The sequence below is a fragment of the Staurois parvus genome, unplaced genomic scaffold (genome assembly GCF_062004578.1).
Source record: "Staurois parvus isolate SC_StPar_1 unplaced genomic scaffold, SC_StPar_1.0 ptg000662l, whole genome shotgun sequence".
Classification (NCBI taxonomy): domain Eukaryota; kingdom Metazoa; phylum Chordata; class Amphibia; order Anura; family Ranidae; genus Staurois; species Staurois parvus.
The window spans coordinates 2319868-2347502 of record NW_028318458.1 but is presented as its reverse complement, the minus strand read 5'-3'; the positions used below and the strand labels follow the sequence as shown (position 1 = coordinate 2347502).

General features: G+C 42.3%; 1 protein-coding gene across 3 annotated transcripts in view; it reads right to left on the bottom strand.

The window, feature by feature from the left end:
• Nucleotides 1-451: 451 nt before the first annotated feature.
• The window catches only part of PGLS (6-phosphogluconolactonase), a 36497-nt gene continuing 9313 nt past the window's right edge, over nucleotides 452-27635 (bottom strand). For all 3 annotated transcript variants that reach the window (XM_089651761.1, XM_089651760.1, XM_089651762.1), the window contains exons 2-6: nucleotides 24404-24665; nucleotides 11711-11818; nucleotides 10957-11058; nucleotides 10050-10190; nucleotides 452-1206 (exon numbers count right to left, since the gene is read on the bottom strand). In XM_089651761.1, the coding sequence (XP_089507887.1) occupies nucleotides 1069-1206; nucleotides 10050-10190; nucleotides 10957-11058; nucleotides 11711-11818; nucleotides 24404-24658 (744 nt within the window). In that variant the 5' untranslated portion in view covers nucleotides 24659-24665 and the 3' untranslated portion in view covers nucleotides 452-1068. The remainder of the gene's footprint in view (nucleotides 1207-10049; nucleotides 10191-10956; nucleotides 11059-11710; nucleotides 11819-24403; nucleotides 24666-27635) is intronic.

The following is a 27635-nucleotide window of genomic DNA, read 5'->3' as shown; positions in this document are numbered from 1 at the left end:
ATGCGTAGACATGCCGTGAAGCTCTGTCAAATACATGGGACCTGGCAGAGAAGCCTGTGGCATGTGTGCACATGAATCAGATCTCCTGCACTTGCGCAGACAAGTCAGAGGACTCCTAGAGACTCCAAGTGCACATGTTCCACACCTCCTAAACAGCTCCTGGGATGGCTATGCTACACATCCTAGCAGGCAGTTTGTGAGATGCTGCGCATGCACACGTGGTGGGGTAGAGACCAGCTGGGTGTCTGCCCATGCAGGGCACAGGGGGCTTGTTGTGATGTGATCCTGGCCTATGCCAGGATTTAGGAAGTTAAAAAAAAAAAATAAAAAATTTGATGCCCTTGTGGACAAGGCCAAAAAATTAAAATTGATCGACTGCAATGGGTTCTCTACATTTTAGACAGCTTTCTGTATATTATACAGTTGCAATTTAACAACAAAACACACAAAGTGAACAAATTGGCATTTTATTTTCTGTGTAGCCATGTGATCTTGTTTTGAATGTGCAAATCTTTTGGAAGCTGTGGCTCCTCGGGCAGTAAGGAGCAGATCCTAGCGGGAGGCAGATGTGAGAGGGGGACAGATCGTTAAGGGTACAGTGGGCAGAGTCAAGAATATGGATGGTGAGGATGCAGGGCAGATCTTCAAGCTACATGTTCTGCTCATGATGTGGTCTTCTGGTTGAGGAAAAGTCTGAGGCTCTGTTGATGGTCCTGTGGCATCATCTCTGGCTACATACTACTTCTGTGGTCCTCTTTTTTGGTGCTCATCCCATTTTTATCTGTGGCTTTGGTGGTTTAGTCTATGCATCCGTGGCTTTAACTCTTTGGTCCAGGAAGTCACTGCACCCATGTCCATCAATATGCTGAGTACAGTCACTGCTTGTAGTTTTTGTATTGTGTGACACTGGCTGACCTTTACTTGTCTTGGCTTGACTTTGACCTGTAGCTCTGCTCTGTCCGGCTCTCTGCTTCTGCCTGTGGCCCTGGCAGCACCAGGGATGAAGTGTGGGGAGATCCGGACTCTGGTTCTAAACCCGCTCCGGATTATGGAGCTCTAAGTGCAGTACTACAAAACAGAGTGTTTCTCCACCGGGCAAGTTAGATCCCGAGCAGCAGGCTCATCAAGAAACCAAAGGAGCTTGCCATTTACTGGGGAGACACGTGCAGCCGGCAATGGATCAGACTCTTCTTCCTGAAGGATACGCTAAGAGACACAAGCAAAGGTCAACTGTGAAGTCAAATAGTGAACCACAAATCCTATTGAGCAAATACGAAAGCTAAAAAAGTGCAGACCATTTACTTTCAACCTGAGTTTCCCCCCCAAGTCCAAAGCAATTAGATTTAGCAGGCTTATCTCAGCAGATCTGGGCAGGACTGAGAACTATCATATTATCATGTGCTGCCCAACCTCCCATTTATGCCCCATAATTTATAAACTATTTCTTAGCCTATTGCTCAGATTGCAGTAGCCTACATCAGTACAAATGGTAATGTTTAATTAAAAGAAGAAAAAAAAAAAACAAAACACAAACATATATATATATATATATATATATATATATATATATATATATATATATATACACACACACACACACACATATAAACACACAGTTGTGTTCAAAATAAAAGCAGTCAGACATCACTAACCTAATCAATCACTGTTTTTGGTGGAAATGATATTTCTACATGGCAAATAATTTACTAGCAGGTGTAGTAGAGTAATAGAAATCCAACAGACCCAACAGTCATGACATGCATGCTGCTGATTCTGTGTAATTGAATCACTAATTGAAAGGGGCATGTTCAAAATAATAGCAGTGTGGAGTTCTATTAGTGAGGTCATTCATTTTTTGAAAAACAGGTGGCAATTATTGCCCTTATTTAAGGAAGGAAGGCAGCAAATGTTGTACATGCTAGTTACAGTGCATTTCTCTCTGAAATTCTGAAGAAAATGGGTCGTTCCAGACATTGTTCATAAGAACAGTGTACTTTGATTAAAAAGTTGATTGGAGAGAGGAAAACATATAAAGTGCAGAAAATGATAGGCTGCTCAGCTAAAATGATCGCAAATGCTTTAAAATGGCAACCAAAACCTGAAAGACGTGGAAGAAAGCGAAAAACTACCATTCAAACGGATAGAAGAATAGCCAAAATGGCAAGGACTCAGCCAACAATCAGCTCCAGGAAGATCAAAGAAGGTGTAAAGTTACCTGTGAGTACTGTTACAATTAGAAGACGCCTATGTGAAGCCAAGATATCTGCAAGAAGCCCCCGCAAAGATCCACTGTTGAAAGGTTACAATTTGCCAAAGAGCACATTGACTGGCCTAAAGAGAAATGGCGCAACATTTTGTGGACTGATGAAAGTAAGATTGTTCTTTTTGGGTCTAGTGGCCGGAGACAGTTTGTCAGACGACCCCTAAACACTGAATTCAAGCCACAGTACACTGTGAAGACAGTGAAGCATGGTTGCGCAAGCATCATGATATGGGGATGTTTCTCATACTACGGTGTTGGGCCTATTTATTGCATACCAGGGATCATGGATCAGTTTGAATACATCAGAATACTTGAAGAGGTCATGCTGCCTTATGCTGAAGGGGAAATGCCCTTGAAATGGGTGTTCCAACAAGACAACGACCCCAAACACACCAGAAAACGTGTAACATCTTGGTTCCAGACCAACAAGATTGACGTTATGGAGTGGCCAGCCCAATCCCCGGATCTTAATAGAAAACCTGTGGGGTGACATCAAAAATGCAGTTTCTGAGGCAAAACCAAGAAATAGAGAAGAACTGTGGAATGTAGTCCAATCATCCTGGGCTGGAATACCTGTTCACAGGTGCCAGAAGTTGGTTGACTCCATGCAACACAGATGTACAGCAGTTCTCAGAAACAGTGCTTATATAACTAAATATTCATTAAGTGATTCAAAGGAAAGCAAAATCTTCAAACATTTTTTAGTTTATCCAGCAGACAGACTTTGAGAAGAGTTGGGAATTCTTGTGCAGTATAACAGACCCCAGACACCCAAGACTGGGTATCTCCGTCAAGAAGCTGCTTCTCAGGCTCTGGAACACGAGACCAGTGAATCTGGCTATTGTTGCCCCAAGATCCAGACAACACCAGATTTGAAGTAAACCAGAGGTAGGCTACTTTATTTGAACACAGATACAAGATATATACACTCAGGGGACAATCCCCCCATCCTGCATAATGACACAGGGTGGGGAAATCTACATTTAGTAACCAGAGACACACAGGTATTCAAACTTCACACCAGCAGACAGTCCCATCAGGAGGGAGGGAGGGAGGGAGGGAGGTCTGCAAAGCAACCAATACTTCCTTTCCATGCTGCCCACAACGCTAAGATCCCCAGCGTGCACAAAGATCTTCCAATGTCTATGTCCTGTTATGGGTTCCTTCACCAGTTCTACGTCATTACAAGACACATTGTAACATAGGAACTGCCGGGCACAGCGCACAACCGGGGACACAGGCTTCTGAGACACTTGCAAGTGAAGGATTCTATTTGACTTTAAAATCAATGAACCAAAAATTCCACATCCAGGACTTGTTTTAGTGCGATACAACACATTACAGAGCTGGCGATTCGGACAGCAGGGAAAATTGCCAACAATGATCTACTAACATAATCCCGGAAACACCGAGTGCGCTAAAGTCACTCCAGGCCACTTAAATCAGCTTAATCTGGATTATAGTTAAAGTTCTCATGACCCCTTCTAGTCAGATTAATTAGGACTTTCCCTGTGCCTCTAGGTGAATGAAACTACTGCACTTCATTCTCTGCAGTCTGCAACCTCTCATCTACTTCTGTAGTGCTGACTACAGTGGCTGGGGTATAAGGGCGTGAGCGATTTGTTTCTGCATAATCCTGAGTATGGAAAACTAACAGACAGACTTTGAGAAGAGTTGGGAATTCTTGTGTAGTGCTACCCCTGCAGGAGCCGCCAAGTTTGATAGGGTCCCCCCTAAGCTCTGCACGGCATCTTCACACACAGAGTCGGTAAAACAGTCTGAGATTTTCTTTGTTGTTTTTATTGAGGGGTTAACAACTTGGATGGGGTCTAGGCGTATATGCCCGAGGAACTGCAAACTCGAGGACAAACTACTTAGCAAACTGTATACTGTACAAAAAAAATAACACTGTCTCTTTAAGGAGCACTGAAGTCCCCTTGATGTACCTCCTCAGACCCCAGATAAATCCCTTCACCCGGCTGCACTGACGGTATCCCTGGGCAAGGGATTCCAGAATCTGCCACTTAAGTAGTCCCGGATTAGAACTAGTTGGGTCTTGCACCTGGCCGCCCTCTCCCTTTATCTTGGCCCAGGAGGTGTAGAAGTACTCTGTCCTGCCTGGTTAGCTTGGTGGGTTGTAGCTGCTTTCAGGCCTTATATTAGCCTGGCTCCTTCATTGCTGATAGGATTGTTTTCCATAGGAGACTTAGCACAGTGGAAATCCTTCATTCCAACCACCAGCCGGTAGGTAGGCCCTCTCCCCCTCCCAGGCTCCACTCTTCAGTACCTTCTTCAGTCCTTCATCCACCCGACTCCCCTTGCTGCACAGGCTCTGTCACATTTGAGGGTTGCCTTTGGCCACCATGCCTGACCACCTGCCTGGAGATAGGCCACGTTCCAACAAATGTGCAAATCTGGGCCCCCTCCCCTGCCCCTCTTCCAGAAAGCGCCAGAAGCCTGTGGAAGGGTGGAAGGGCTCCAGAAGCCCCCGATCTACAGAGCCTCCCAGCCTGAACTCACTACCTCACTCCCAGGCTGACTCATCCCAGGCTTCTAACAAGCCTCTAACTAAAAAAACAACAAATCCTATTTACCCCCCCCTAAGGGTTAAATCACACTTGTGCATTGTGTAAATATACACATTACTGCTAGTGGTGCACCGAAATGAACATTCTGGTGCCGAAACCGAAAATTCAGAATGCATGGGGCCGAAAACAGAACTGTGGGGGTGGGGAGGCTTTTTTTTGGCCAATCAGTGATCACATGAATAGTAGTAAACAAGATGTCACTTCCTGACAGCATTGCTTACGTGTAAAATCTGTGAATGATCACAGAAGTCACATGGTACAAGGCTATTCACAACAGCCTTGTACCATGTGACAAGCTGTGACCAATCACAGCTCACACAGTAGTTCTCAATGGCATCAAGAATGCAGCCAGAGAGAAGGAGAAAGTATTGCTTTTACAGCCTTTATGGGTGTAAAAGCATCCAGTGTAAAAAAAGAAAAAAAAAATATCTTCATCCCCCACAAGTAGTACAGTGTCACTATGGTGACACTGTACTGCTAGGGTGACAGTATGTTAAAAAAAAAACAAAAACATAAATAATACAAAGAAATAAAATAAACATTTTTAAAAAAAATTAGAAAAATTATACTTTTGGTTATAAACGAATTTGGTATATTTTTGTTTTTACTAAAAAGATAGCTGAATACATTTTGGCCAAGATTTATGAAGAAAGATTATTTGCAAAATTTTATAAGAAAAACACTTTTTTTTCAAAATTTTTGGACTTTTTCATTTATATAGCAAAAAATAAAAATCCCAGTGGTGAATAAATACCACCAAAATAAAGTTTTATCTGTCTCAAAAAAAATGCTAAAAAATACATATGGGTACAGTGTTGCATGACCGTACAATTGTCATTCAAAGTGTGATAGCACTGAAAGCTGAAAATTGGCCTGGACAGGAAGGGGGGTGAAAGTGGCCGGATTTGAATTGGTTAATGTACTATAGTGCACACAAACCGAATAGAATATCCCATTTTTTTGGTCAAATTAAAAGACGATGTTACACCAAGTAAATAGATAATGAATATGTCATGCTTTAAAATGCATACACCTGTGGAATTGCGGTAAACTACAATACATTAAATTATCAATAGGCAATGCTTTAAAAGCCTTTACAGGTTACCAGTTTAGAGTTAAACTGGAGGTCAGGTGCTAGAATTATTGCTCTCACTCTGACATTCACCACTATATCTCACATGTGATGTGATCAGCTTACATATTTCTACGGGACCTACGTTGCAGGGAAATAGGGGCGCTTCAAATTTTTTAATTTTATTTATTTATATTGCCTCTAATTTTTTTGGAATCAACTTTATTGCTATCACAAGAGAAGAACACCCCTTGTGATAGCATGCGCAGTGACAGGTACTCTTTTCGAAGAGATCTGGGGTCTATTAGACCTCATATCTCTCCTCTGCCCTCAAAAGCATCTGATCAAACCGAACACTGGTGGGTGGCAGAAGGGGGGGGGGGGGGGGGGTTGTCTGGGGGGGGGGGGGGAACTGTAGTGCCGCTTTGATCACTTCTAAAGAAAAGCCCATCGCCGGCTGCAAATTTTGATACTAGGATTGTGGCTGCAGCTGCATAAATCCTGGTATCACAATTTCCTGATGAGGACATATATGCCCTTTCTGGGTCCATCTGGGAGAACAAAAAGGGTATCAGTCTTCCTGAAAGAAACAGTGGCTAAGGGATAGACTTGCACAGCCTTCCACATCTGATTCATAGAAATAAATTTCCTTTTGATGAAGTGATACAGAGGGATGGGAGAAACATTTCCAGATTAGGGTAGAAGGTACATACTACTTTGGGAAGAAAAGAAGTTGTGGGATGCAATACCACCTTGCCATTGTGCAATACCTAAAAGGGTTCCTTCCAGGATAAAGCCCCGCCCCCCACTGTGACACTCACCTAGCTAGTACAAAGGGATATATCTCTGACAGGTTCAAACAGGAACTTCTGAACTGCCAAAAGAACCACATTCAAATACTACGGAGTAAAAGAGGATTGTAATTTTTTTTTTTAATTTTATAGCAACAGGACATAACATTTTTATTAACCACTTGCCAACTGCCCTGTAGCAGTTTTACTGCTACAGGGCAGCCGCTCTGTGCAAAATCACATATATATATATACACGTGTTTTTACATTTCCCGATAGCGGGCATGCATGCTGTCCGAACCGCGCTGTCATTGGCTCCTGTAGGTGTCAGTCACCGGGTCCCGGCCTGTGATTCATGGCTGGGGATCGGTGATTGGCAAGGCAGCAGACAGGAGAGGGATCTGTGAGTGCAAACATCACAGATCTCTCTCCTGTTAGCCGGGACGTGTTGGTTTTGATCTCTCTGCGCTCTCTGCAAAGCAGGGAGATAAAAGCCAGCTCATCCACTAGTAAAACACAACAAAGTACACACTAATGAAACCCTCTAACACACAATTAACCCTTTGATTGCCTCAGTGTCATTTGTACAGTGTCAGTGCTTTTTATTAGCACTGATCACTATATTCATGTCACTGGAGAGGTCAGTGGCAGTTAGTTAGTGCCCACCCAGTGTTAGCGAGTCTCATATTTCCCTCCGTACAATCACAGTCCTGCTATAAATCACTGATCACCCCCATTACCAGTATAAAAAAAAATAAATACAAATTTCAGTATATATACACACCGCCATTTGTAGACGCTGTAACTATCATGCAAACCAGTTAATATACACTTATTGGGATTTTTTTATTTACCAAAGACATGTACAGAATACATTTTGGCCTAAATTTATGAATAATTTTTTTATTGGATGTGTTTTATAGCAAAAAGTAAAAAATATTTTAAAAACATTTTCAGTGTTTTTTGATTTATAGCGCAAAAAAAAAAAAAAACCCGGTGGTGATCAAATACCACCAAAAGAAAGCTCTATTTGTGTGGAAAAAAAAAAAAGATATAAATTCTATTTGTGTACGGTGCTGCATGACCATGCAGTTGTCCGTTGAAGTACCACCGCGCGGTATAGCAAAAAAATTGCCTGGTCATAGAGGGGGGTAAATCTCCTGGAGGGCAAGTGGTTAACTTACATAGGTCATTCAAACTCCACATATTGGTGGAGTAACACTTCCTCTATAGTAATTCTTTTTTTCATTGCAGGAAAATAAAGCATTCCAAACAGAAGCAATGTGCCGTCATTGAGTTCTTGACGAAGGAGGGGTACAATTGTCCGTCATCCATAGAAGGCTACAGAATTTTTATGGAGTTGACACCATTGACAGAAGCAATGTGCACAGATGGATGAAGAAGCTTCAATGGTGTCATTTCCATAAACATTCTGTAGCCTTCTGTGGATGGCACCCCTCCTTCCTCAAGAGCAGTGGTCTCCAAACTGCAGCCCGAGGGCAAGATGCGGCCCTTTGCTTGCCTTTATCCGGCCCTTGGAACACTATTCCTCTCACTGACACAAGACACCATTCTGCCAAATGACATCAATGGACCACCACATCTCCCACTGATACCAACAATGGAACAGTATTCCTCTCACTGACAGCAATTATGGGGCACTAGTCCTCCCACCGACGTCAATGATGGGGCACTCTTCATGCAAATGATACCAATTATGGGGCACAATTCCTGTCCCATATACCAAATGTGGCAATGTTTACTACCACTGATTCAAGGAAAATGTCCACTGCCGCTGGCTACAGTCTGGCCCCTCTAAAGTCTGAAAGACAATAAAGTTGTTTACAAAGTTTGGAGACCCCTACTCAAAAGAGAACACATTGCTTCTGCTTGGAATCCATTATTTATCTGCAATGAAAAAAAAAAAAAAAAGGAAGAAGAGTAGTTACTATAGCGCAGGGACTCCAAACTTTTCAAACAAAGGGCCAGGTTACTATCCTTCAGAAGTTACGGGGGCCAGATTGTGGCCAGTGGGGGTAGAAAATGTCCCGGGCCTAGCATCCATGAGAATAAACATGACCTCAGGCTTGGTGTTCAGTAGGAGTGCCCCATCATTGGTATTAGTGGGAGGAATAGTGCCCACCATTGGCATCAGTTAAAGAATGGTGTCCCATTGTAGTGTCAGTAGAAGGAATAGTGCCCAATCATTGATACTAGTGGGAGAAATAGTGCCCCATAATTAGTGTCAGTGGCAGGAATTATGCCCCATTGTTGATGTCAGTGGGAGGAATAGTGCACCATTGTTGATGTCAGTGGGAGGAATAGTGCCCCATCAATGATACTAGTGGGAGAAATAGTGCACCATTGTTGATGTCAGTGGGAGGAATAGCGCTCCATCAATGAGACTATTGGAAGGATTAGTGCCCCATAATTAGTGTCAGTGGCAGGAATTATGAACCACTGTAGATGTCAATGTGAGGAATAGTGCCCCATCACTGGTATCAGTGGAAGAATAGTGCCCCATCATTGGTGTCAGTGGCAGGAATTATGAACCACTGTAGATGTCAATGTGAGGAATAGTGCCCCATCACTGGTATCAGTGGAAGAATAGTGCCCCGTTGTTTGTGTTAGTGGGAGGAATAGTGCCCCATTGTTGTTGTCAGTGGGAGGAATTGTGCCCCATCAATGATACTACTGGGAGGAATAGTGTCCCATTCATTAGTGTCAATGGCTGGAATTATTCCACACTGTTGAGGTCAGTGGGTGGAATAGTGTCCCATCACTGATACAAGTGGGAGGAACAGTGGCTCATATCATTGGGAGGAAAAGTGCCCCATAAAGGCAAGCAAAAGGCTGCAGCCGGCTACAGTTTGGAGACCACTGCTATAGAGGAACAGTTAGTCTACCAACATTTGAAATTTGCACAACCTATGTAAGTTAATAAAAAAAAGTTATGCCAACTTTTGCATTACTTTTAGCAGAGCCCTCAAATTTTAATATGGGAAAAAGGTGAGCAGGCTCCCTTCAGTGCACAATTACGGATAGGAAACACACTCTCAAGAGCATTGATTAGAGTGAGCAGATGGATTATCTTATCAGTGTGCAGCATGATAGGAAATATGCCAGGAAAAAGGTAGCAAATGAATATGAAGCATGCTACAAAGGGGAGGCAAAAGCTGTGGAGAACATGGCAGCTAATGAAAATTTTTGATAAAAGTAACTCACCATGCAACAACAGAGCTTATTTTTCTACTACTTATAAAGCTGCATCTAGGCCATGCACCAGGTAAGTACTTTAAGAAGGAAAGAGTAGTAGAAGAGTTCAAACAACTTACTTTCAGGACAGTGGCTTTGCTCTCTCCAGTGGCAACAAACACCACAGTCTTAGCTGCATTGATAACTGGGAGAGTGAGAGTAATTCTCTGCGGAGGCGGCTTGGGAGAGTCGTGGATCGGAGCCACAATCTGATCTGTTACCTGCAAGGAAAGTGGAAAATGAAAAAGTGCGCCAGTCATTCAGAAAGTGATGTCAGAAAAATGACAAAAACTTCTGAAATACTTGTTCCTGTACTGAGGAAATATGAAAACTATGATTACCAAATATTCTGCAATTGCTAAGTGCCTGGCTGTCTGGCTGAAGCAATCTCTTCAGCAACAACGCGCAAAAAGACACTTTTTGACTTACTTATGATTTTGGTTGCTGCAGGCAGTGATACAAAGTACTGAAGCCAATTAAATTAGACAATTAAAGTGATTCGTTCACTATGCCAGCAAATGAGCTTACACTCTAATGTACAAAGGAGTAATGCAGGCTCACCTAGTACAGACCTGAAGCTTACACTTGTATATACAGAAATGCATATTCTCATATTTCTACTTGGTATTTTCCTCTACCCCATATTGGGCCTGGCTACCCAGATAAAAACTCACTCAGATACAAGAAGAATAGAGAGATGTACAAAGGGGTTGACTTACTAAAACTAGAGAGCACAAATATGGAACAGCTATGCATAGAAACCAATCAGCTTCCAGGTTATACTGTCAAAGCTTAATTGAACAAGCTGAGGTTAGCAGCTGATTGGCTACCATGCACAGATGCACCAAATTGTGCACGTTCCAATTTTAGTCAATCAACCCCATAGCGTTTGAGGGAATGCAAAGCCAGGACCATAACAAGACAGCGATGTTATGCAATGATCCCACCATGGGGCCCTTGCCATAGTAACATGATGGTGACACTTACTTGTAACAAGGGGTGTCCTGGAAACAGGGATGCTGTGTGTCCATCTGGGCCCAGTCCTAAAATCAGCATGTCAAAGGCGGGAAGATCATTGCCTGGGAAGATCTAGAAGAAACAAATAATATCCAAAAAAAAACACCAAATATGAGAGACAATACCAAACTCACAATGCTAGAGATGACCATCAGCCTGAACCACTCAGGATATGAGCATACACTTCTACGATGGATCTACTGTAGTGTGTGTGATAGATATATACATACACACACATAGATATATACATACACACACATATAGATATATACATACACACACATAGATATATACATACACATTACAGTACAACAGAGCTAGTGTAGATAGAAGTGGGTGCTCATATACCAAATGGTTCATGCTAATGGTCCTCTCTGGCAATATATATTGTAAAGTTTATGGTGTCTGTATTACAGGTTATACCTGATGCAAAGAAGACTCCATATACAGAAGACTGGAATACAGAGACATATACTACATGTCTGCACACATATCATATAAGGCAATGGATGCCACATACATGAAAGAAATATACCTATACCCCAGAGTACCCAATACTCCACATAATACCAACCAATACACTATATAAAGTATAGAGCATTTTATCTTCACATGTAATATGTAAACTGTCAATGCACAGAGCCCTCACAAACAGTCAGCAACATAAACCCTACATAGGGAGTACAGAGACACATAAACCCATATTGCACAGCTGGATTCTCACCTCTCGCAGCTTCTTGGTATAGTCGGCTGCTGCATCTTCCACAGACAGAGACGGGTCAATGGTGATGAACTGAGATTCTGAAAGTATTCCATGAGGAACAAGCTGACGCTGGGACAAAGAAAAAAAAAGAAAGGAAACTGAATATGGTTATGTTGTTTCTAAAGAAATTATGCTAGAGAACCACAAACCCCTCCATATTCTGGTACCTGATGGCCAATGTTCTTCCTTCCTTGCTGTGGTCTAAGCCAATAACACGAGTTGGCAATAACTAAAACCACGAGAGGAGGAAGATGATAGCCTGGAGCCTCTATGATTGTGGTTGGCTGTGGTTGTGCTCTAAGAAATGGCTTGTTCTATCCCCTGCCTGACACTGGCAACCTTTAATCTGCTCCAGGCACAGACGACAATTAAACATGTGGCTGCAAACCTGGAATGTGAGGATACACACATCAATCTGCCTATTACCCTGCATTCTTCCTTATGGATCTGGGCTTGCTCTGTGCTTTGTTATAGCAATCCTTTAATAAACACGGCTTACACCAAGGAAACCAAAATTTATATTATATATATACACACACACATATATATATATATATATATACACACACACACACACACACACACACACACACACACACATATACACACACAGAACTATATGCTTTGTCACCCAAGAAGAAAACCTAAAGAGGAACTCCAGGCACACAAGTAATACACAGCTGAAATACATATATGTAAACAGTTTTACAAAAGATTTAGCTTAACGTTATCCTTGAGATTCACACAGCGTTATTCATTTAGGGTTGGTATATTCCAAGAAACAATTTTGGGTTGTCACCAGAACAAGAATAGAGGGGAAAAGTAGTTGGTGAAGATTAAAAGTAAAAAAAAAAAAAAAGTTCTGCCTTCAGTTCTACTTCAAACCTTTTGCTTCCACACACCCTGGCAACGCTGTAGCCTTCCCTGCCATGTTTTCTGGGCTCTGAGCTCCGATTGGTGGACCTGGGAACGGCACAGTGCCTGCCACTGGGTAGAGTAGAGGTAGATCAGCGAACATCCATTCACTGATCTCCATTACCTACTAAGAACCCAGAAGCAAATTTGTACACTCTGTTTCTGGTGTCAATAATCCCTGACTGGACTGGTCAAGGAAGAAGTGCAATTTGCACTTCACTGCAATACAAGTTTAAGATGACCAACTCTCAAGTAATCACTCTCTGACCAGTCCTTACTCTAACTCGGCAGAATGCAAAATACTTGCTTATAGTATACTCCAGTGAATATAATGGCTATATGGTATTAGGGCAGCACAGTGGCTAAGTGGTTAGCACTTCCACCTGGCAGTACTAGTGTCATTGGTTCAAATACCAACCACGGCGCCACCTGCCTGGAGTTTGCATGTTCTCCCTGCGTGGGTTTCCTCTGGGTACTCCAGTTTCCTCCCACACTCCAAAGACATGCTGGTAGGTTAATTGGATCCTGTCTAAATTGGCCCTAGTATGTGTATGAATGAATGAGTTAAGGACCTTATATTGTATGCCCCTTGAGGGTTAGGGACTAATGTGAATGTACAATATATGTATGTAAAGCGCTGCGTAAATTGATGGTGCTATATAAGTACCTGAAATAAATGAATACATATGGGGCAAATAAACACACTTGTAGGAGAGCTACAGATTCAGGTCTGGTTTCTGACCTGGACTATGCAACTGCATCTTGGCCAACTGTGGCTCTCCTACAACTGTCTATCTGCCCCATAGTGACACTATACCTACTGAAGTAGGACACAAGCAAGTACTTTGAAGGGTAGAAGAGGGACTGGGCAGAGGGGGATTACTTTGACGCAGTTGGCCAGCTTAAACATGTATTGCAATGTATGTGAACAGAAAATCCCTGTTTTATGCAAAGTTGTCTATAAAAAGAGTATACATCGTTGTGTAGCGAGTTCATTCAGAATTTTTAGTGTTAACGTGATCACACTCCTCCAGCACCTGATGGGATATATACAGGAGGAAAACTCAAAAAACTAGAATATCGTGCAAAAGTTCATTTATTTCAGTGCAGCAACTTAAAAGGTGAAACTAATATATGAGATAGACTCATTACATGCAAAGCAAGATAGTTCAAGCCGTGATTTGTCATAATTGTGATGATTATGGCTTACAGCTCATGAAAACCCCAAATCCACAATCTCAGAAAATGAGAATATTGTGAAAAGGTGCAATACTCTCGGCTCAAAGTGTCCCACTCTAATCAGCTAATTAAGCCATAACACCTGCAAAGGGTTCCTGAGCCTTTAAAATGGTCTCTCAGTCTGGTTCATTGGAATCACAATCATGGGAAAGACTGCTGACCTGACAGTTGTGCAGAAAACCATCATGGACACCCTCCATAAGGAGGGAAAGCCTCAAAAGGTAATTGCAAAAGAAGTTGGATGTTCCCAAAGTGCTGTATCAAAGCACATTAATAGAAAGTTATGTGGAAGGGAAAAGTGTGGAATAAAAAAGGTGCACAAGCAGCAGGGATGACCACAGCCTGGAGTGGATTGTCAGGAAAAGGCCATTCAAAAGTGTTGGGGATTTTCACAAGGAGTGGACTGAGGCTGGAGTCAGTGCATCAAGAGCCACCACACACAGATGGATCCTGGACATGGGCTTCAAATGTCGTATTCCTCTTGTCAAGCCACTCCTGAACAACAAACGTCAGAAGCGTCCTACCTGGGCTAAAGAAAAACAGACCTGGTCTGTTGCTTAGTGGTCCAAAGTCCTCTTTTCTGATGAGAGCAACTTTTGCATCTCATTTGGAAACCAAGGACCCAGAGTATGGAGGAAGAATGGAGAGACACACACTGCAAGATGCTTGAAGTCCAGTGTGAAGTTTCCACAGTCTGTGTTGATTTGGGGAGCCATGTCATCTGCTGGTGTTGGTCCACTGTGCTTCATTAAGTCCAGGGTCAACGCAGCCGTCTACCAGGAGATTTTGGAGCACTTCATGCTTCCTTCCGCAGACGAGCTTTATGGGGATGCTGACTTCATTTTCCAGCAGGACTTGGCACCTGCCCACACTGCCAAAAGCACCAAAACCTGGTTCAATGACCGTGGGATTACTGTGCTTGATTGGCCAGCAAACTCGCCTGACCTGAACCCCATAGAGAACCTTTGGGGCATTGCCAAGAGAAAGATGAGAGACATGAGACCAAACAACGCAGAAGAGCTGAAGGCCGCTATTGAAGCATCCTGGTCTTCCATAACACCTCAACAGTGCCACAGGCTGATAGCTTCCATGCCACACCACATTGAGGCAGTAATTACATAAGGGGCCCATACCAAGTTCTGAGTACATATGCATGCTTATACTTTTCAGAGGTCCGATATTGCTCTATGTACAATCCTTGTTTTATTGATTGCATGTAATATTCTAATTTTCTGAGATTGTGGATTTGGGGTTTTCATGAGCTGTAAGTCATAATCATCACAATGATGACAAATCACAGCTTGAACTATCTTGCTTTGCATGTAATGAGTCTATCTCATATATTAGTCTCACCTTTTAAATTGCATTACTGAAATAAATGAACTTTTGCACGATATTTTTTGAGTTTCACCTGTGTGTGTGTAATATATATATATACATATATATATATATATATATATATATATATATATATATATATATATATATATATATATATGCATGCTATTTGGATTTGAGCACAGGTAGTTCTTATTTCTATTTATAAGGTTCCCTATGTGATAAAAATAAAGTTTTAACAGCCAAAAAATGTGAGCCCCCACCCCCAAACATACAAACGTAAACATTGATTGCACTACACATAGATATCATAGCGAACATCAAAGTGAGTGCAAAAATTCTAGGCCCATTATATACAGTCAACTCTAAACGGATGACCTGTGGGAGCTTTTGAAGCACAGCTTATAGAAAATATAGGGTAACTGAGTTTGATGCATTTTCACAGGCGCACACATCATTTTAAAGCTTGACATATTTGGTATCTATTTACTCAGTACTACCTCATCTTTTATATTTTACCAAAAATTGGGTAATATATTGTGTTTGTGTGCCCTAAAATAACGTTAGTGTATCTTTTACTGAAATATTGTTTTTCATAAATTGTTGTGCTAATATCTGACATAAAAATCTGGAACTACCTCTACTTTATTCTTTAGGGCCCCTGTCTTCAGAAAATAGGTTTTGGGAGTTTTAAGTAATCTTCAGGCCTAAAATGCAAAAATACATAAAAAAGGATCTGGCAACAAAGGGGTTAAGAGCCAACAGAAGAATACAGTTCACATTCTGTACAAGTGGAGTCTTAATGTAACTTCCTGTATTGCAAAGCCTGTTTGGTTTCTGTAAGGTTTTATTATGAAATGTCATAACTCTGCAGAAAACTGTTAAAGCCACAACGTTGGGTCACTGTAGTGGGACAACAATTTGCCTACTGCCATGGTAAATGGACTGCCAATCAAATGTTAAAGTGGTTGTAAACCTCAGACATGAAATATGAACAAAGCATATCCCTCTATACTGGGTACATGACTCAATTAGGAGCACTAAGTGTCATTTCTGGCTGCTGCTTTGTTCCTCTGTTATCAGCATGGATTACTTCAGACAAAAGTAAAATGGTGACAGGGGAGGGAGCTCCAGCAGATTGACAACCTAAGCTCTGTTCCTGTGAGCTGTATGGAGAGGGGTGTGTCTCTTCCTTCCAATCAGCTGTCAGAGCTCTCCTCATTCAGCTCTGCAGAGTGTAACGTCAGCTCTCCGCCCCTTTTTTCTGAACTGTCAGACAATCTTTATAAAATTCAGCACTTTGAACAGATGTAGAGAAGAGAAGACAGATAAACAGGTACAACTTATATAAGAGGATTTGTTTCATCTCTGGGTATTACCTGAACGCAGTCACGTTCACCGAATATATGTGCGGGTTTACAACCACTTTAATGTAAAGTCATATAAACAATTTTGCAGAGATTGATAAATAATAAACAAGAGAAGGGCTGCATGACTTCCTATTCCTTGAGAAAAGAGGCTGAAATCCCTTTATGCCAGCCACATCTGTAAAAAAAAAAACCTAGATACGGATCGAGCGATCTCTTAAGGGAAAGATCGAAGTGGACTGAATAATTTACCTGCTCAGCAGAGATCATGTGACTAAATACTGGCAGGAATGCTATGTTATGTTGCACTAGAGGTAAACCTTAACAAAATGACATTTTTAAAGAATTATGTATTATAAACAATTACCAAATTTTCTTTTCTAATAAAACACAGATTTTACCTTTTTTTTATTACATATCAGCACTTCTGATCTCCTGCAGCCTCTTTACATCTACTTCCCATCTACATGCATTCCAGCATGTAGCACTGTAATTTCTCAGGGCAGGTTTATTGATGGACCATGTCGTGCAATGCGTGTCAGCATGGGAGTTTGTGGGCTGCATTGGGAGAGCGTGTGACATAAGAACACTGGAGTACAATGGAAGACTAGGACAGAGCATAGTCACCCTGGATCAGCAAGTGCCTGAACAAAGGCCTTTATGGCAGGATCACCATTTATTATTTTAATGAATATTACAGATTTAAAAGGATTAAAAAACAAACTTGTGAAATACCATTTCCATTATAATATACAATATATATTAGATTTTAGAAATACAGAATAGCCCCTGGCTGCGTCCACTGACACACAGAGCGCAGCTCGGCCCCGCTCTCCACTCCCTCTTCACCGACTGATTAAGGCTACGTTCACACTAGCGTTGTGTGCAGGCGGCAGAAAGGCGTTTGGGAAGCGTTTTTACCTCTTCCCAAACGCCTCAGACAATTTTGCACATTGCAGCACATGGTGGTGTTCTAACGGGAGTGTTAGCGTCGCGGCAAAACGGACGCCTCTGGTCGAGTCAGGAGGCGTTGAAGCCTCCTATTCTAGTCTATGGCGCCCGGTCGGCGTTTGCGGTGCGGTTGCGACGCGTTTGCGGAGCGGTAACACCATCCAAACTTCATTATAGGTGTTTGTGGGGCGTTTTTAACTCTCGGCAAACGCCTAATAACCACCGCTGAACCGCGCATGCGGCGTTTGCGGAGCGTTAAAAACCGCTCCGCAAACACCGGACCAACGCTTGCCAAATGCTATAGGGGCGTTTGGAAAGAGTTGGTAAAACAGTCAAGTGTGAACGAGCCCTAACAGCAGCGGGAGCCAAAGGCTTTGGCTGCGGCTTCTCAGCCAATAAGAAGCAGGAGAGCAGAGAAAGCCTCTGCTCTCATGCACAACATTGGATCAAGATCGGGCTCAAGTGAATATAAGGGGGTGCTGGGAGGGGGGGGCTGCATGGAGGTTTTTTACCTTAATGCATAGAACCACTTTAAAGTTCAGTGCGCTACTTGTTTCTTCACAATCTCCCATTCATTTATATGTGTTGCTAATGGGGTTACATATTAAGAGAACCAAGTTGAATCAAAATCAAAAGAGGCACCCACCATGGGTACTGGCCTGCCAAAGGCACTGCTGCGGTGCCCAGCTGTGTCCTGCACTGTGCAGGACAGCTCAGTCCTACAGATTACAGCTCCCCGTGTAAGCAGTACCAATGTGCTTCGCTGTTGGTGAGTGACAGTCACCCACTCTGTTTCAAGAGCTACATCTGCTCCTAATAAATAGTACACAGTCAATCAAGTGACCTTTTTTATTGCATATCCGCACTGCTGATCTCCTGCAGCCTCTTTACATCTACTTCCCGTCTACATGCATTCCAGCATGTAGCACAATAATTTCTCAGGGCAGGTTTACTGATGAACCATGCCCGTGCAATCCGTGTCAGCATGGCAGTACCAATCTGCTTTGTTGATGGTGAGTGACAGTCACCCACTCTGTTTCAAGAGCTACATCTGCTCCCAATAAATAGTGCACAGGCAATCAAGTGCCGCAAAACACCACAGCGCTCAAATCGTGGCACTCCACACAATTCCACGGTATATGCCACTTGTTCAGGTACAGCCCTCCACAGATCGGGGAATCTTAAAACTGCCATAAAAACACACAAAAAGGCGCACTCGCTTCGTGCATTACCATAAATCAACTATTTATTATAAATATAAAACAAATGAATATTTACAAAAAAAACCCCATAAAAAACAGGCATATAACAGAATGTTTCTGTCTCAAACAATGGTACCCTGTCCTGGAACCTCCCAGTTGTACTAGCGGATGAGTTTCGGGAGATGCATTTCCTTTCCTCAGAGCTGAATTGCAGCATCTCTCAGAACACGTCAGAGACTACAACCGGGATGTTCGAGGACAGGACCCCATTGTTCGAGACGGAAACATTCTGTTATATGGTTCTTTTGTGAGGATCCATTTGTTTTCTATTCTTAATAAATTGTTGATTTGCAGTAATGCACGAGGAGAGTGAGACTTCTTGTGTGTTTTTATAGCAAACAGAGCACAGTGCCTGGCTGTCAGAGAGCTATGATGATTACTCCGGGAGAGCTGTGTTCCTCCTGCAAATTCTGCAGGACTGAGTTATCCGCATGATAGCTGGTCCTACTCTGCATTCATTTATGAATAAAAGTAGTTTCTATCCATTAATTAGTTATTTATAAAAGGAAAAAAATATTGTAAACATTTTGTGCCAAAATTCTCCTTCAGGGCTCATTCACACCATTGTTGTGTAAAAAGTGGTTAAGGCAGCCCATTCTATTAAATGGCTCACCTAACAGACCAATACGTAAGAGAGGTGTGTTGGGGTGCCATTCAGTATGAAGGATACCCCATCACACCACTGCATGTAATGTGCGTTGTTCACGTTCATGGAAAGCATTAGTATGACTGGGCCCTTCATAATCACAACTTTTTCAATCCTTTTTATGTAAAAACATTTTAAATTTGAGTTTGTTACGGTTTGTAGCACCAAGTTTAAAAAAAAATGCTTTCTACCAGAACAGGATTATAGTGCTTTTTTTTTTTTTTCAAAGGGACAAACTGCAGAATAAAATCTGTAGGTAATTCCAATCATTTTTTTTATCCATAAAGTGAATAGTTAAAAATGTTTTAAACTGAACTTAAATATGAAACTTCTTGCAGAAAAGAACAGACTCACAGGTTCCCTAAAGACCAATTTGAAGAAACGCGTAGGTTGGAGTCTTAGCATGGATGTCACGCTGCTGCTAGCGGATACTGAGCAGAGGCTCGATTTGTGAGTCTGTTTTGCCTTCCTTGAATTTTTACATTTTCAAATGTTTTATCTGCATACCTGCACTGTTATTAATAAATACTACACTATGGGGTTGATTTACTAAAGGCAAAATGGGCTGTTCACTGAAAGTGCAGTTGCTCTAGATTTGAGGGGAACATGCAAGGAAAATTTAAACAAAAATAAATAAATTTTTCCTTGCACATGATTGGAAGAAAGAAATCAGCAGAGCTTCACCTCATTTTAGAGCTTCCCCTCGGATCTAAAGCAACTGCATATGCAGTGCACAGTACTTTCTGTATATCTGTAGTAAAATCAACCCCTATGGCTTCATTCTATTTGCTTGCGTGATGAGCTCTCTTTTGACATAGTGGTGTGCAAGCTTACTGCGTTCCCTGCTTTTAACCTGGAAGATTAAAGGAGCAGTGTTCTAGCTGGAAATCTGGAGGCTTAAAGGAGCAGTGTTCTAGCTGGAAATCTGGAGGCTTAAAGAGGCAATATACTTGCTGGAAATCTGGAGGCTTAAAGAGGCAATAAATTTGCTGGAAGTCTGGAGACTTAAAGGGGCAGTATACTTGCTGGAAATCTGGAGGCTTAAAGGGGCAGTATACTTGCTGGAAGTCTGGAGGCTTAAAGGGGCAGTATACTTTCTGGAAGTCTGGAGGCTTAAAAGGGGCAATATACTTGCTTAAAATCAGTGACAACAGTGGAGGAACAAGACCACCTGGTAGTTATTCTTTGAGCTTGCTGTGCTGTACTATTTGCAGCAAAACGTTCTGGAGAGCTAGTGATTCACTTAAAGGGTGTGGTGTGGACACTCACTGGGAGATTTGATCATTGACTGGACATGGTGGTGGAGACATGTTTATTTCATTATTTACAAACGTAAGTATATTATTTAAGGCAGAGCTGTGGATAAGGGGGTACCACCAGTCCTCCTCTATGGGGCCCAGGCAGCTGTGTGAATTGGATGTGGGCAGAGAGGGTGATTGGCATGGTGGGGGGGGGGGGGCAATTACTGGAACCGATGCCCTGTATGGCTTTCTACAGCATCTGAAAGCTGGATTCTTCTCCTCTCCCTCCTGCTGTTTTTCAGCTGCTACAGAGAGCCATACAGGGGATCGGTCCCAGTAATTGCCCCACCCCACCCACCATGCCGCTCACCCTCCCTGTACACATCTGATTCACCCAGCTGCCTGGGACCCCACAATGCCGGCTGTCCTCCTCTCCTTCCCACCGTAAGCATACAATAGGATCCTTCAGGATGGAGAGTGGGGGAAGGGTGTGATAAATATATTACATTAACCAGCCCCTTCCTTTCCTGACTGAATGCAATTGAGTGATCAGCATTGATCACTCACTGTGTTCATTCATAACTGAAACATAGTAAACTGTGTTTTGTTTTTTTGAAGGGGGCCCTGTCAGGTTTGCTGTATGGGGACTGTGGTTTCTAACAGCAGCCCTGATTTAAGGCATATTGGAGACAAATTTCTTTAACCCCTTGACGCTGAGCACATGCAAATATGCTGCCTCTCGGCGTCTGGGGCTTGATGCCGAGCGGCCGCATATTTGCGTGCAATTAGAAAATACATATGTGCTGAGAGTGAGCGCCCTGCGTGCTCCCAGCACATATGTCCGTGACTCACGGAAAGGTCCCGATCTCCCCTTTCGATTGAGACCTTTTCCGATCATGTGACCGCCATGACGGCGAATCATGGTGGTCACATGACCCTAAAACTCTACCTGCCTTCCGGCTTCTGAAACTCTTAAAAGGCCGGGAGGTGCTGGCACGAAGTGATTAATTAGGAACTTTATTCATACTATTTGAGACACACTGGACATTTAATTCATGTTTATAACGAATGCACTTTATAGTGAAGGAGGTCATTTTCTTATCATTTATTGCACTTTTGAATTGTTTTTGCACTGCACATTCTGTTTTTTTATAGTTTGTGGACCAACCTGTTTGTTAGCTGCCTAATCCCTATAGGCGCGGACTAGTCACCATATATTTATTGTTGCAGAGTAGCAAAAAAAAGAAAAAGTTCTGGTAACACTTATTGAATCAATGATGTTAATTCATTGAATTTACTGAAAGTGGACACCCACGTTAGCACACAAGCTAAACGCAAACAGAAGGGCACTCCCTATCAAAACATTATTACACCATCGGCAATTCCGTGCATGCATTGGCCTGATCATGACCTGTATTGAAGATGCAGATGACTGTACTGAGCCACAGAAAGGCCATTTCCGCGACACACTGCAAACAGGACACCTGAGTCTAACGAATGACAAAATCAGGGCTGGGAAAATCACAGGGACCACACAGAACTATTCCCGCTGATGTCATATGATCCCCTTAAAAGTACTGAATGAGGAAAGAAAAAACAGAGGGCGCACAGGCCTAGTGCATTACCATAAAAAATGTTTAATAAAAAATAAAGTAGGTGTTGTACTCACAAACGACAATATAGTCAAGGCACATCATAAAGAACAGCTGGGTCAACACCACGCTAAGTAACAGTCCGCAATAGGGAGTTTAGACATCCAAAAGGCTGACGCATTTCGAGGACTTGCCTCTTCCTCAGAGCCAGTGGCTCTTTATGATGTGCCTTGACTATATTGTCGTTTGTGAGTACAACACATACTTTATTTTTTATTAAACATATTTTATGGTAATGCACTAGGCCTGTGCGCCCTCTGTTTTGTCTTTCCTCATTCAGTATATTTGGATTTCCCCGGTCCATTTGAGGGCAGCAAGGTGTGCATGTTCCAGGACATTCCTTATGTGGTTGTAGCCTGCATCGAGTCCATCCCCAAGCGCAGGAGCATTTGTGTTTGCTGCCCCTTAAAATTACACCTGTCTTCAGAAAATTATGAAACGTTCCACTGCTGACCTGGTCTTCTGAAAATATTAGTTCCCCAACTGTCATGGTGATCCTTTGCCTTCTCACTGTCCTCGAGTAAACCTAGAGATAAGAAATTCTGACACTATACTGGCACCCTCTATGTAATATATTTGCATATTAATATGTAAAATGGCAATCCTGAGGTCTTCTATAGTCAGATTTTAGGCATCCTCTGCAACGTTATTTTGGATTTTTATTCATATATTTTAACTAATTGTTGCCCCCTTCTCCAAGTGGGGGGGGGGGGAAAAATCACCATTTAATGTGTTTGTTAAGTCTCTAAGATAGCTATGATTAAGGCCTGCATGGCCAAAACGCATAGGCTCCTTATGCGTTTTACACTGTTCCTTGACACCCTTTAGCTAATTTTCACTGAGGTGCTAGCTTTTTGTCCTTGGATTGTGTTTGCATTGTGGTCTACAGAAACTGTTAGCCTGAGCACCAGTGATTCTCTTTAGTGGGCTTGGAGAGAGGAAGTGGCAGCACTGCTGTATATGACTTATCCTCTGCAATAGGAACTAGATTTTTGTGAGATAATCCCTAAAGGTTAATTTCTAAAGCAATGCAGACACTGCAACTTTCCCCATTAAAACACTGCAAGAGCATCAGCTGATTAGAATGAACACAGACACTCCCATTCAGTATTTCAAGCACATAGTAGAACACACAGCTTTTTCTAAGGAACAGATACAGGCAGGATTTTGCTGAAAAGTTTGTTAAACTCTTTGCAATTCACATAGATCACCCAGAGAGGATTGCATTTTTTTCTCAATAAAAGAAGAGTTACTAATTAATGCCCCCATAGACTGTTCAAATTTTGTCTGCTTCTTGCTGAATCAGCTGAATTTCAAGTCATGGGTGGCCCTGGAAACACCACCCAGCTAGATAAAGGTCAGCTTTGCCCGGTGGAAAATTAATCAGCTGAAGAGTGACTGCATCCTATCAAAGATAAGATCTGATTGCATTTTGTTCGGCAGCACCAATGTACTCAGAAAGTTATGGGTGTCACAACTTCCTGAATACAATAGACAGTAGTGAAGAGTACTCCTTCCACACCAAAAGTATGAATGGGGTAATCGACTGATTTCCTTTTGTTTAGCCAACGAGCTGAACAAGAGAAAATGGAGCTGTATATGGTAGCCATTAGGTAATGGTGTCATTCAATTAAAATATGCAGGAAACTGCCATTCCTTCCTTCTATGAATGCTATCTGTATGGCCATCATGCCGATACTTGACCTGCCCCACAATTAGGGTTTGGCTCTACCCTCTACCACCCAATCTACTGGTCAGTAAAGTCAGCCTTCACAATAGGTGACCATCAGTGAGGGGTAGAAGGAGGGGACAGGGTCAGGTATGAGCCTCGAGGAAGGAAGTTGAAATTTGTATAATAGTGCACCCTGAATTTAAGGACTACCAGAGACCTTATGGTGTGCATTTCATTCCTATGATTAATGTGGATGATTTACAGAGTCAATTTAAGCCTTTGTTTTCAGCAAAGGACATGGGACAGCTGTAACCTGAACTAGTTGCCACAGTGAACACAATACCGAAGTCTCTCCGCAGCTAGCTACATACCAGATACTCTCCATACGTGCTCTCAGAATCCGTGAAGGCAACAAGCCTCTCGTCACACATGGCCACCTTCCAGCCCTCTGTATTGAGTCCGGCTGTTCTGGGCAATTCCCGGCTGAGCAGCTGTACCAGACTCCCTCCAGACAGTCCCAGGCTGAAGTTACTCTTCCCCCGGGATTCATGGACCAGGAGCTGTGACAGAGAGAGCGCAAGCTCTGCTGGAGAGGGGAACTCGCGGATCTGACGACTGGAAGACATCACGAATCTAGAGAAAGGGAACCACCAATAACACATTATACAAAGATATTTAAATCTTAAAAGCCTAAATCCGATGACACACTATTTAATCGCATTGTAAATCTCCTGTAGGCCTGCCGACATTTTCAGAATGGTCTGTTTTATCAGATCTCCGTCACCCCCCCTCTGCCAATCCCTCCACTGGCTTCCGATTGCGCAACGAATCAAATTCAAAATCCTAACACTGACGTACAAAGCTGTCCACCACACTGCCCCGAACTACATCACTGACCTAATATCCAAGTACCGCCCAACAAGCACACTCCGCTCCTCACAAGACCTCCTTCTCTCTAGTTCCCTGGTCTCCTCCTCCCATGCCCGCCTCCAGGACTTCTCCAGGGTGTCACCCATCCTCTGGAACTCCCTGCCCCAACCCATCAGATTATCACCTACTCTCCTCTCCTTTAGGCGCACCCTGAAAACCCATCTCTGCAGGGAAGCCTACCCCACCCCCTGCTAACCTGCCGACCGCCTCCACTCTTCCTACCACTCCATCCCCCACAGCTTTCCTGTGCCACCATCCCCTCCCTCCTAGATTGTAAGCTTGAAAGAGCAGGGCCCTCGAACCCCTCGTATTTCGCATTGTATTGTTACTGTACTGTCGCATGTTCTGTCCCCCTTTGTAATGTACAGCGCTGAGTGAACTATTGGCGCTTTATAAATACTGAATAATAATAATAATAATAATATTTGATGCAAAGTGAAAGGATTGTTTAAATCTGTGTTCACAATACATAGTTTTGGTAAATCTAAAGCTGGCCATGTACATTACCATCTATTTGTACAACCTCCTTCAGACCGATCAAAACTACGTGATATGAGGGTCTAGCTATTCTAATTAAATGAAATCAGTAAGGCCCTCACACTACAAAGTTTTGGGTAGATCTAAAGGAACTTGTACAATTATATTGCAAGGTGTGCTTGATCAGCTTAAAAAGACACCATCACCTGTCCATAACCAGTAAAGTGACAGTACCTTTCAATTGTCCAGCCCTTGTCAGAAGGGTATATTTATCTAACCACGCTCCCCTACATGCCTCCCCAATGCAAGAGTCAACCCTGGGTAGGTTCAAGTGTCAGATGTTGCTGATGCTTTATACTCCCCAGTACCCAGAAGCCCTGTATGAAGATAGCGAGGTCTGATGAACCTCAAACTGTGTGGAGAGGATGGGGGAGTAGTAATTAACACCTTTCTACCCTCATTTTTGCCAAAATTAAGTCAATACAAAAACAGTCAGCTTTAAATGTCATGTCTGTGTTGAGCTTTTATGGAAGGTGACACATCTGACAAATAGAAGTCATGCAGGGCATCATACAACTCCTCCAGCAGGATCAGCAAAGGATATCTGAGGAGGCCCTGTCAAAAATGACCTTATAAATAGCTCACAGAACAGCTTTGGAACATCGTTTATGAGAATCTTTTTTCAGAGAAACTGACATGTACAGAGTTAAATTTCATACAATCTCCAAAATGTTTACCATAATAGAGTTACCTTCATAAAAAGTGATTACACAATCTATCATGAATAACTCGCTCAGCACTCCAGAGGATTTTACCCTCACCTACTGAACATAGTGGGAAACGGATCTTAATCTCCAGTTAATCCTTGAACAGCAGGACAAGGTACTATACTATACTCTCAAAACATCTATATTCATGAAGTACCAAGAGTCGAATTTTAAAATCTTAACTCAATAGTACAGGACACCCTGTACTTTACACACTATGTTCCTGTCCATCCCAAACATGCTGGAGGTGCAAAATAGACTCAGGTAACACCTTACATAGCTTCTGGACTTGTCCCATCATCCAACCCCTCTTGTCCAATCTATCTCAGAGAGATTTACCAATTTCTCCCACGTGACCCAGCCTTTTTCTTATTGCATCCTAACAATAATCCTAAATGAACCCACTAGAGATCAGTTTATCCTCATCTGATAAATGTGGCCAAAAGTTGCATCACTAGGTGCCTTCCACAGCCAAGTGGGTGACAAAAATCAATGAAATTGAACCAATGGAAGACCTAATAGCCTCTGACAGGGGTATACATGGCAAATTAAAAAAAAAAAAAACTGGTTCTGCTGGAATGATATTTTCACTTCTGAATACAAAGCATTGTTACAAGATGACTCTGCCGTAGGTGTGCTGTATCAATCAACCCCGCCCCCCCCCCTACGCCCCCCGGCTATTTTAGAATAAAAACTGATTCATACAGTGGTCTTCCTTCTACTGGAAAAAGTATAACTGTACTTTAAATATTGCTGATTAGTTTTATATAAGCATTAATTTGGTCTTATTGAAGCGCTGTAGTACTGCATACGAATACTAGTTGTCACTCTGCATATACCAACGTTTATGACGATGAATGTACTAGTTGACAGTCTGCATATACCAACATTTATGACGATGAATGTTACTGTGGTCACCAATCTCATTGACCGTATTATAACATTCATCGTCCTAAACATTGGTATATGCAGAGTGTCAACTAGTACATTCATCGTCATAAACATTGGTATATGCAGAGTGTCAACTAGTACATTCATCGTCATAAACATTGGTATATGCAGAGTGTCAACTAGTACATTCATCGTCATAAACATTGGTATATGCAGAGTGTCAACTAGTACATTCATGGTCCTAAACATTGGTATATGCAGAGTGTCAACTAGTACATTCATCGTCCTAAACATTGGTATATGCAGAGTGTCAACTAGTACATTCATCGTCATAAACATTGGTATATGCAGAGTGTCAACTAGTACATTCATCGTCATAAACATTGGTATATGCAGAGTGTCAACTAGTACATTCATCATCATAAACATTGGTATATGCAGAGTGTCAACTAGTACATTCATCATCATAAACATTGGTATATGCAGAGTGTCAACTAGTACATTCATCGTCATAAACATTGGTATATGCAGAGTGTCA